This window comes from Solea solea, chromosome 17 (assembly GCF_958295425.1).
Source record: "Solea solea chromosome 17, fSolSol10.1, whole genome shotgun sequence".
Lineage (NCBI taxonomy): Eukaryota > Metazoa > Chordata > Actinopteri > Pleuronectiformes > Soleidae > Solea > Solea solea.
The window spans coordinates 20484515-20496009 of record NC_081150.1 but is presented as its reverse complement, the minus strand read 5'-3'; the positions used below and the strand labels follow the sequence as shown (position 1 = coordinate 20496009).

Sequence of the window (11495 nt, the reverse complement as noted above, 5' to 3'; positions counted from 1 at the left end):
TTTTCTGCTTGTGTTTTAAAATAAAGAAATGTGTATCCTTTTGACAGCCAGTAGGGGGAGCTGGAGCGGTGAATGTCGTGGCCATGTGATGATATTTCTTCTTAAAGACATCGTAGACTTAAATTGACGTAGATTTTATGAACCTTTGTGAAGTGGATAAACGAATCTTCCTCAATACAAAACCTCATAGTGAAAATCAGTGATTTTAACATGACAGCACACAGCAGTTGTTGAATAACAGTAAGAACAGTAACTTAACTACCATAAGTTTTAATGTCTTATTTTGTCAATTCGGCATTTAAAGTCCATCATTTAGATTGACCTCAGTGACACAAAGTGACCACACGAGGCAGCAGTAGACCAGCAGCTCCTGTGTCCCCACAAGCTAAAATCACTGGTTTTCTCTGTGGGGTTTGGTGTGGGAGAGTGAGTGGTTTACAAACTTTAGTTTCCTGTTGGAAAAGTCTGTCTCACAGTGAGATAAAGACACAAACGTGTTCTTAAAGACATCGTAGACTTAAACTGACTTTGTTAACTTTGGTGTGTTGTCCCTGATGGCAGCCATGTTTGAAGTTAGCCTGGACTGTCTCTTTAAGGCGTGATAGAGAGCGGTGACCTCATGTCTTCAGAACTATTTTCCAAGCGTTTGAGACATTACCGTGGAGACTCATCAGCTCCGTCAGCGAGTGCACGCTTGTCCAACAGGAGACATTTTGAGACCAAAGCAGCCAGAATAATTCCTGACAATCAGTGAAGCTGAGACTCTGAGGGCAAAGTCTTCAGGCACCAGAACAAAGTGTTCTGTGTTGATGTTCACACGGCTGCCAAACACACGACAGCTGCCAGCTGCCACAACTGTGAGGACACGCTCAGCTGACCCGCCAACAAACTTTTAGACCAAACCCAAGATGGACACAGACCAAGACTGAGACTTGGTTGTGGATAAATTCCTCATTATAAACTCTTGGTCTTAATTGTGATTGCTAGTAGTCTTGATCGTAATACTCTCTGGTCTCAGTCTTGGTATCGATCTGTGTACACGCTGATCTTGTGGACTCTGGTCTTAGTCTTATTGACTTTGGTTAGTGGACTCTGTTCTTAGTCTTCTGGACTCTGGTCTTAGTCTCGACTCAGTCTTGGCCTATTCTCGGTCCGCGTCAGTCTTGTGTTTTTCCTGATTCTGGCTGTGTGGGACATTTAGTGTCTGTTCACTGTTTTTCCAACCGTGGTTTCCTGAACGCATCACCACAGTGTGTGTGTGTGTGTGTGTCAGTGAATGCATCACCACACAGTGTATGTGTGTCAGTGAATGCATCAACACACAGACAGTGTATGTGTGTCAGGGAACACATCACCACACAGACTGTGTGTGTCAGTGAACGCATCACCACACAGACACAAAGTGTAAACGCGTTTAATTTTAAAAATGAAGACAAAAAAAACATGTGTTTACTTCAATAAATACAAGTTTTTATTTATTTATTTATGAACACAGAGAGAAAGCAGAGATTTTATTGCACGTGGATGTTTGTCAGGATGTGGTTTGTGGCCTTGAGGTCACATGACGGTCGCCTCCATCACTTCCTGTTGATGTGAAACAAACAACTGCTCAGAGTCTCTTTTTTCTGTTTGTCAAACCTCAGCATCAACAGAGGCAGAAAAAAAACACTCACCTCGCTGAGTTCAGGGAAAAGCTCGCCGACAGCCGCGTCCAGCAGGACGTACGTCATCTGAGGACGGACAGAAAGAGTCGTGAGTCCAGCTGTTGACGTAAGTCTTGCTGTCTCACCTGTGTCTCACCTGTTTGTTGAGCAGCGGCTGCTGTAAACCGTCAAACAAAAGTCGGATTCCTTCGTATTTTGCATCCTCGCCGATGCATTTTTCCACAAAGTCTGAAAACAGACAGACGCACGGACGGTTGTTTTCCTCAGTTTGTCTCTATATGAACACAAGGGGGCGGCGTCTTCACTCACCTGGTAAATATTTCATCATCTCGTCGAACGTCTTCTTGGCTCTGACCTTTTTGTCGTCACCACTTCGCTGCTCGCTGTTTTCACAGAAGACGGCGTCTGAGGAAGGAAACGGCGCCGTTTAATCCCACTGAACCTGAACGCAGCATCCCTTCACAGTGACGCTGTCTTGCTACTACTTGTTAGCTGTTCTGCTAGTGTTAGCTGTCTTGCAACTGTTAGCTGTCCTGCTAGCGTTAGCTGTCTTGCTACTAATTGTTAGCTGTTCTGCCAGTGTAAGCTGTCTTGCTACTACTTGTTAGCTGTTCTGCTAGTGTTAGCTGTCATGCTACTACTTGTTAGCTGTTCTGCTAGTGTTAGCTGTCTTGCTACTTGTTGGCTGCTCTGCTTGCATTAGCTATTTTGCTACTGTTAGCTGTCTTGCTACTACTTGGCAACTGTTAGCTGTGCTGCTAGCATCTAACGTCATGCCTGTTACCGTTCAGCGGTGTGAGGGTCAGGGTAATAACCCTGTCACGTGACAGAACATGAATATTTCATGTCTTCACCTCTGAGTTGTGTGATCAGCGACACCAGTCGATGCTCCTGAAGAAGGTGCTCCAGCTTGCTCTGCATGTTCTGGTCCATGAACGCCTCAAACGTGTGTTTGAAGAGGATCCTGCCGGCGGCGAGGACGTGGTGCAGCCAGTCCGACATGCGGAAAACCACCCGACCTGCCGGGGTCAAAGGTCAAACATGTTCCCACATTTAAAGTAACTTTAACTTGAAGAAGAAGAAAGAAGTTCCAGGTGATTTGGTTTGAAACTCCAGAGATATCGCGTTCACCGGAACCCGCTTATCTCAGGGCTGACGCACGTTTGATCACAGTCACTTACCGACGTACATCGCGTAGTCGTACATCCCGTGGACCCGTGGGTCCGGCGAGGCGTGGCAGTCGCTGCTCCGCTCTGAAACCTGCGACAGGTTTGCGTTGTTTTTGAAGAGGTTGTTGGAGAGCTGCAAAAGATATTTAAAAAAACAACGTGGGGGGGGGGGGGGTGTTTATCTGTTACATTTTGTCAAAGTGAATAACTTTAACGTCGCAATCATCCTGACAAAAATCCTACTTCATGATATTGCGATTGTACAAATGTTTTTCACTTTAAATAACAAAAGCTCTATAAAAGTCGTCCACAGTGGATTTATTGTGTTGAGTTTACATGAAAATAATCCTGTTCTTTCTGTTGATTTACTGTTTAAAGTGATAATAACATAACGTTTGTTGTCCAAACACTGGCGCCACAGTGAAAACAGACACGCCTGACGTGTATTTTTAAGGTCTCGTTCAGACACACTGACCACAAACCCCTCATTTATCCAGACGTTTCCATGGCGACTGACCTGGGAGTTACACTCTAAATACAGACAAACTGTGACTCCCTGACAGCAGAGGAAAGTCAACTCACTCCTCCTCACGTGTGATAACGGCAGAATGTTGACCTTTGACAGAAGAACACGGAAAAACGCCTTATCTCACTGTTAGACTTTTCTCTCTCGTGTGTGCGCACGTGTGTGGTGTCAACCACAGAAAAGTTTGCTGCTGCTGCCACCTTGTGGTAAATATGTTTAGTACAATCATGAACAGTCACTTGAAATGTTCAGTTATTATAACCTGACTAATCCTGAGTGTGTTGTTGTTGTTGAACCTCGTACCTTCTTGTCGTTCTCTGCTGTCGGGCTCAGGATGATCAGTTCTGGGCGACTGGGTTTAGGTTTGGGCGACTCACAGGAGTTAAAGAAAGACTGAAGGAACGGATCCAGGTTCTGTCCTCGCTGCACACACACACACACACAGTCAGTCAGTCATCATCTACCGCTTTATCCTCTGCTAGAGGGTCGCGGGGGGTGCTGTGCCAATCTCAGCTACATCGGACGATAGGCGGGGTACACCCTGGACAGTTCGCCAGTCCATCGCAGGGCCACACACAGATAGAGACCAACAACCATTCACTCTCACACTCACTCCTATGGTCAATTTTGATTGTCCAATTTACCTATCCCCACATTGCATGTTTTTGGACTGTGGGAGGAAGCCGGAGAACCCGGAGAGAACCCACGCACACACGGGGAGAACATGCAAACTCCATGCAGAAAGGCCCTTGTTCCAACCGGGGCTCGAACCCGGGTCTTCTCGCTGCAAGGCGAGAGTGCTAACCACTACACCACCGTGTGGCCCCACACACACAGTGTCTTCTTTAATTCAGGTCATGACCTTTTACAGAATCAGTCACACTCACTCACTCACTCACTCTTCATTCACTCACTCACCTCTTTGATCAGTTTCCCAGGAACAGACTTAAAAATCTTGCCTGTGAAACAGAAACACGTATCTTTATTATGAGAGGATGAATTTGAACAGATTGAGTGTAATACCACAGACAGAGGACAGGGGGCAGCGGTGAGTCAGTGTAATACCACAGACAGAGGACAGGGGGCAGCGGTGAGTCAGTGTTACCGAGGTTGACGTCAGGCAACATTCTGTCCAGAAACTGAGACTCGATGCTGTGAGGAGACAGGAAGTCGGCCAACAGCTGACTGTTACTGAGCTCAGGACACTGAAGGAGTCTCTGTGGAGACAGAGGGACAGAGGGACAGTGAGACACACATTGTTACTCCAGGGTTAAGAAATACAAATCTGGATTACAGAGATTGTAATCTTATAATAATCTGGTGGATTTACCTGCAGATATTCCTCAAACTCCTCCCTCTTTGAAGACAGGAATTCAGAATTCTTTGGTCCGATGATCCGTTTGGACGGAAGCTGAGCGTCTGCAAAAGTTCCTGAAACAAAACAAACAAAGTGACTTCAGTTTCCTCTGTGAAGTGAATCAGGATGAGAGAATATGCAGAGTCACCACCAGGGGGCGATGTGGTGTGAAACTTTTACCGTGGAACTCTGTGAGTTTGGACTCGAGGACGTAGAACTCCGGGTATCTCCTGCAGACGAGCCACTGCTCCGTCTCGTGACCGACTGCTGAGAGACAGAAAAAGGACGTGGTTACGATCGTGAGACCTGCGGCGGAGCGAAGTCTCCGCCCCCCTCGCCACTCGCTCACCGTCCCTCCTGTCCTTGCGTTCCACGTCGATGCAGAAGACGGGAACTTTCTCCTTCTTCACGTCGTCGTCGCAGGACTCGATGTACGGGATGGTGATGCTCCACGCAGACAGGTTCCTCGTGGTTCCCGCGGCAGAGACGAGCTCAGTGGGACAGTCGTCCTCCAACACGACGGTCGCCTCCTCCACCTGCAGCCGACCAATCACACGCAGGCGCTGACGTCAAAGGGTCTTTGTCTCACTGTGAGACAGACTTCTCCAACAGGAAAGTGAATGTGAATGTGATTCTCACCACGTCGTCGTCAAAGTCGATCATGGCACTAGGGGGCAGCATGGTGCCCTCCATGGTCGTGCTCCTGAACACGCCTTTGATTCTGCTGCCGATTCTGCTGATGCCGAACGTCTCTCCTCGTTTTAACGTGTTTCTGGAAACAGAGCGAAGGCAAAAAGACAAAAACGTGTTTGTTTCACCTCTTTTCTTCTGGACTGAAGCTAATTCTGAAATAAGACGCACAAAACTTCACGTGAGCAAGAAAATGAAAGAAAACAACAACTTGTAAACAAACTAGAACAATGAAATAATTCCAACCTGTTGGATTTGGAGTTCTTGGTCAGAGACTCCGCCCCTCTCAGCAGTTGCCTGAAGTACTGAGTACACACACACACACACACAGTGTCAGTGAACGCATCACAACACACTGATAGTTCATAGTCAGCACTGTGAGCGCCCCCTGCTGCTGAGAACCAGACAGACTTTTCCAACAGTTTGTAAACCACTCACTCTCCCACACCACACCACATGAGGCAGCAGTGGACCAGGAGCTCCTGTGTGCTGTGATGTTAAAATCACTGATTTTCTCTATGGGCTTTGGTGTGGGAGAGTGGTTTACAAATTTTAAAACTATTGACTGTGTGTGTGTGTGTGTGTGTGGGGGGGTGTGCGTGTGCGTGCGTGTGTTGCCTCGTACTTCGTCGCTGTGACAGAACATGGGAGTGAAGACTCTCTCCAGCAGAAACAGGACGTGTTCGTACGCCTCAAACAGGCAGTGCATGGTCTGCAGCTTGACCACGCCCCCGTACGGACCTGCAGCAACTGAGAGGGAGGGAGGAGACACGAGACGCCGTTTCTACGAGGACGAACCAACGAACAATCAAACGCCCAGCGGCCGAGGTCTTACTGTTCCTGATCTCCTCCACGATGAACGGGTCGAAGCTGATCTTGTCCACGCTCTCGTCCAGACAGTACGTCTCGTAGATGTGCAGCACCTCGCCGTGCAGGCGCTGCAGCTCGCCGTCGCTCAGCTCCGGGACCAGGATCTTATCGTTAAACTCCTCTGCAGGAGAAAACAAGCAAAAACAAGCAGAAAAGGGTTTGAAAACAGAAAAGATTCATGTTACCGCCTCAGACCAGGACATGAACTGATGATTATTTTCATCATCCATTCATCGATTGATCCCGATAATGCCAGAAAATATTGATCAGGGTTTGTCAAACTCTGGAAATGATGTTTGTCAAATGTCTTTGTTTTTGTCCACAAACAGAAAATGATTCAGTTTTTAAGGATTTCTTTGTTTTATGGAGCAAAGAAAGCAGGAAATATTCAACATATAAGAATCACTGTCGTCGTCGTCTCTTACCGACAGTGAGGCAGAACTGCAGCACGTGAACGGCTCCTTCCTGCTTCAGGAAGTTCATGAACCGGAACAGAAGATCCTGCTCGTCCCGGATCTGCTTCAGGTTCAGCTGCAGAACCTGAACATGAACACTGCTGGTTATTACACACACACACACACACACACACACACATATTCTCACACTCACACACACACACACACACACACACACACACATATTCTCACACACACACACATTCTCACACTCACACACACACACACACACATATTCTCACACACACACACACACACATATTCTCACACTCACACACACACACACACACATATTCTCACACACACACACATATTCTCACACTCACACACACACACACACACACACACACACACACACACACACACACACACACACACACACACACACACACATATTCTCACACACACTCACTGAGGACTTCTTGTTGCTGACGTCAGCATATTTGTGCAGAAATGGGACGAGAGCAGACGGAGACTCTGAAGCTTCTTCTGGCTGAAAACACACAGACGACTTATTATTTAAAAAATTTTGTCTTGTATTACATTTATAATATATTTTTAATATATTTATAATATAAGGTTTGATTTTTTTTACCGGAGAGTCGTCGACAAAGATGAGCACCATGAGATTCACAGTGTCCTGAAAAACACAAGGTTATTATTATTAAAGTGAAGTCACATGACGAAATCCACAACACACAAAGATCCATCAAATCAAAAAAAACAAAACTCCATGTCAGGTTTTCACTTGTGTTCAGTTCCACGGAAATATTCAAACTCCGAAAAAGAATCCAAACGCTTTCAAATCAACTCGTGTTTTTTTAAATAATAACAAAAACATTGTTGTTGTTTTTTTTAAATCAGTCCATTTCCAGTCATCAAAAGTCCAGAGGGGTATTCCAGAAAGCAGGTTCAACACACTCTGAGTCTATCCCTGAACTCTGAGTTGACTTACTCTGAGTCGGGAGACTCTGAGTATCCGGTTCCAGAACAGCTGATCTGAGTTAGTTCAATCAACTCTGAGTATGTTAACCTCGAGGTACGCGCGTGCACAACCACTATAAAAAGCCATCATCAATGGAGCCCCGATACCACGAGTCACCATGACAACCGAGAAAAAAAAAAGATCAACTTATTTCAGTGCGAAGGAGTTGGAGATCCTTATGCTGGCCTACGGAGAATATGAGCACATATTTCGCTGCGAATGCAACACAGCTGCAGCAGCGAAGGAGAGAGAGACCGCATGGGAGAAAATTGCTGCCCGAGTCAATGCGTAAGTTTGAACGTACTATTCCATTGACGTAACATTTAACCGTAAGATCGTAGCATAGCCTATAGTTTGACATGTATGTTAATAGTTGGAACTATATTACAAATCCTGACTGTTGGCTTTTGTACTTTTAGAGAATAAAGAAGAACCAAATCACATGTGAATTTGTCTTTTATTTTTAATCAAAACGTCTAATCTGGGTCGGAAGATTCTCTCACGACGTAATGCATTTCTAATCAATACGGCTTCGATGTCGATTGGATTTCTAATGAATGGGCAATCCATGTCTAACTGCTTTCTTCGTGTGGGAGAAGACGGGTAGAAACTCTGGGTTTCTTATAGTAAACCTGCCAGCGAGCAGGTTATGTTCACAGAGTAAGTTACCGCAGTAACAGACCCAGAGTTTAAGTTACCTCTCTTTCTGGAACGGATAACTCAGAGTTTCCCTCATCTCAGGGTTAACAAACTCAGAGTTCTCACATAACCCGCTTTCTGGAATACCCCTCTGGTCCGGGTTAGTGTTGGGTTACGGACGATGAAACAAAATACGATTTAAAAAAAAAAAGAAAAAAAAAAAGACGTGTATTTGCAGGACGCTAACATCGCAAACGACAAGTTTACGATTTATCGCGTTCTACTCACAGGATCCGCCATGAAGTCCATGGTCGGCAGGAAGACGGATCCGGCCATCACCTCCCGCAGCAGCAGAGCCAGAGACCTGAACCACCACAGAAGAAGAACACAAAAAAGGTTTACGCAACTACAGAGATGGGCCTGTAGGGGGCGCTGCTGCCACTGCTGCCACTGACCTGCAGTCGGTGGCTTTGGGAGGCATGACGTAAGGAAACAGCAGCTCGGTCAGTTTCCTCAGGTAGAGCAGCTCGTGTTTGCGACTGCGCAGAGCGACGTGAAGGTCGGCGCCGTACTCCTCCAGCGCCACCTGCTGTAAACTCTCCACGTCCCTCACTGCGGACAAAATCACCCGGTTCACACTTCACGTTTAAAATCCCGTCAACATTCTCGCGATGGCCTCGCGATGGCCTCGCTCTGCCGGTACCTTTTCCTCGAGCCTTCGCGATGACTTCGATGTGTTTCATCGCAGCTTTCATCACCTTGTCCGCAAACACGGCGGGGACGTCCACCTGCGATCAAACAAACAAACAAAGTTTGGAAAGTTAACGTGACATGGAAACTTCACAGAGAGCAAAGATCGGCAGAAGTCGCGATTCGGGGCGTCACCTTCTGAGCTCGGCGCACGACCACGGACGCGAAGAATCGGAACGTCGTCCTCAGCTCGTCCGTACACGCCTCGTCGTCTGTGATGTCCCTGAAACAAACAAACAAACGGAGCAGGACGTAAACAACAACAACAACAACAACAACAGCAGACGACTGCGGACAAACCGACCGTGTTCAGACGACGGATCTTCTTACCTGTACCAGGGGTAAACAAAGTTCTCCAGCACTAACTCAAACACCTGCAGGGGGCGACGTGGAGACAGAGGTTAGAGGACGTCACTCTTCTCTGCTAAAGGTTAATTCTGTGGTTTATTTATTTATTCTTTTAAATCATCTCGGTACCTCTGCTATGGACGCGTCCACTTTGGAAGGAACCTTCAGGTCCAACCATGGCTGGTAGTTTTCAAGAAGTAGCGTCGGCCTGAAAACAGTTAGTGTGGTCAGTTTAAGTCTTTATCTCACTGTGAGACAGACTTTTCCAACAGGAAACTGAAGTCTGTAAACCACTCACTCTCCCACACCAAAGCCCATAGAAAAAAATCAGTGATTTTAGCTGGCGGGGACACAGGAGCTGCTGGTCTACTGCTGCCTTGTGTGGTCACTTTGTGTCACTGCAATTAATGTGAACAAAGGACTTAAAATACCAAATCCACGAAGATAAGACATTTGAACTTAGTGATGGAGGCAGCAGTGGATCAACAACTCTGTGTGTGTGATGTTAAAATCACTGGTTTTCTCTGTGGGCTTTGGTGTGGGAGAGTGAGTGGTTTACAAGCTTCAGTTTCCTGTTGGAAAAGTCTGTCTCACAGTGAGATAAAGACGTGGACACATGCTCTGTAGATATCGTGTCCTGTGGGAACATGTACACACACGCACACGCACGCACGCACATACTATATATATATATATATATACACACACACACACACACACACACACACACACACACAGAGAATACTGTTCGTTTATTGAACGTACCGGTGACGTTTACACTTGATCTTCCCACACACAGCACAGCTGTGACCCAGAGGAAACAGCTCCTGCTGCTGCTGCTGCTGCAGGAGGAGGAGGAGGAGGAGGAACACAGCGTCAATAATCACACCACAGAAGAAGAAGAAGAACTCCAGCAAACACGGCTGCAGACGTGTGTGCGTGACATACTCTGTGTCTGGGTTTGATGGTGAACAGGATGTTTGGGAGAAGAGACTCTGGTCCAAGGGAGCAGTAGAAGGTGACCACTCCAGCCAGGAAAGACCAGAAGACCATGAGGACGTGGATGTACCTGGACACAGGTGAGGACACACACACACACACACACACACACACACGTTAAAGCCAATAACAGAAAAGTCTCAAATTTAAAAAGAAAATAATAATATTTAAGTAGGAAATAAATGTTTTCTGCTGGAGTGAGCGTGAATTATAATATATCATAATATAAATATCACACACACACACAGACAGACACACACACAGATATACAAACACACACAGACAGACCGACACACACACACACACAGATATACAGATGCGCACACAGAGACAGACACACACATGCACACAGGTGAACGTCACTGTGGGCTCACCTGTTGAGCAGCAACGTCACTGTCGCCATGGTGACGAGCAGGCAGCACAAGAGCGGGTAGTGACGTAATGCTTCCATCAGCTCCCGCCTCACGTCCCGCAGCAACCGTAACAGCGCCGCCATGTTGTCACGAGACAGAGCGACACCTCACCGACATGTTGTTGTTGTTCGTTCGTTTGTTTTTTCCGTGACTCTCTGAGGAGTTTAAGCCTCAAACACGGGTCAGTAACCCGGGTAGGTTTAAGATAACAGAGCTCGCTGTTGACGCAGCTTTTCCACGTTTAAACTTACGTTCGTTGCGTTAAAATAAAACAAACGAACAAAAGTTTCGCCGTGAAACTAAAACAGTGCATACGCTCAATCATGACGTCATCCGTTCGTTTTCGTTCGTTGAAGTTTGCGCAGTTTAACTTTAGCGTTCTCTCTGCGTTGACTCGTCGGTGAATCAGGTCACTTCCGCACAGGGAGTGTCGCCTAATCCCGGGTTGCCAGGTCTGTTCACGGAAACACGGAGGGAGAGAAAAAACCCCAACCCTGATTGTTTTATGTACATAAAATAAAACGTGTTATCGTTACTGTGTTTGAACACAGCGAGACAATAATCCTGCAGTTTAATGAGATTATAAAGAAAACTATACCAGGTTAATCCGATAAGGGTTTCATCAACTCA

The 11495-nt window shown here is 46.5% G+C and overlaps 1 protein-coding gene across 6 annotated transcripts; it reads right to left on the bottom strand.

The window, feature by feature from the left end:
• Positions 1-1448: 1448 nt before the first annotated feature.
• snx14 (sorting nexin 14) lies at positions 1449-11276 on the bottom strand. 6 transcript variants are annotated; one of them, XM_058613985.1, is made up of 28 exons: positions 10827-11276; positions 10402-10522; positions 10219-10295; positions 9583-9661; positions 9436-9479; positions 9241-9328; positions 9059-9143; positions 8811-8967; positions 8644-8719; positions 7327-7371; positions 7144-7224; positions 6702-6816; positions 6242-6397; positions 6032-6156; positions 5653-5711; positions 5356-5488; positions 5066-5279; positions 4897-4983; positions 4690-4790; positions 4465-4576; positions 4278-4318; positions 3663-3782; positions 2846-2966; positions 2519-2683; positions 1974-2069; positions 1801-1892; positions 1674-1730; positions 1449-1584 (listed from the first exon to the last, which is right to left on the bottom strand). In XM_058613985.1, exons 1-28 carry the CDS (start codon positions 10946-10948, stop codon positions 1558-1560), a joined length of 2796 nt encoding a protein of 931 aa, XP_058469968.1. In that variant the 5' UTR covers positions 10949-11276; the 3' UTR covers positions 1449-1557. The 6 variants fall into 6 exon arrangements, with proteins under 6 accessions (XP_058469968.1, XP_058469970.1, XP_058469971.1 ...); XM_058613987.1 differs by having other exon boundaries at positions 4897-4980; XM_058613988.1 differs by having other exon boundaries at positions 5066-5252.
• Between the last annotated feature and the right edge of the window lie 219 nt (positions 11277-11495).

Coding starts and splice junctions, on each gene's coding strand:
- snx14 (XM_058613985.1), bottom strand. CDS start 10,948: ATGGCGGCGCTGTTACGGTTGCTGCGGGACGTGAGGCGGGAGCTGATG. Junction 9,662..10,218: donor ATCAAGTGTAAACGTCACCG/GTACGTTCAATA, acceptor AACTGTTTTCAG/GCCGACGCTACTTCTTGAAA. Junction 4,319..4,464: donor GTTGCCTGACGTCAACCTCG/GTAACACTGACT, acceptor TCTGTTTCACAG/GCAAGATTTTTAAGTCTGTT.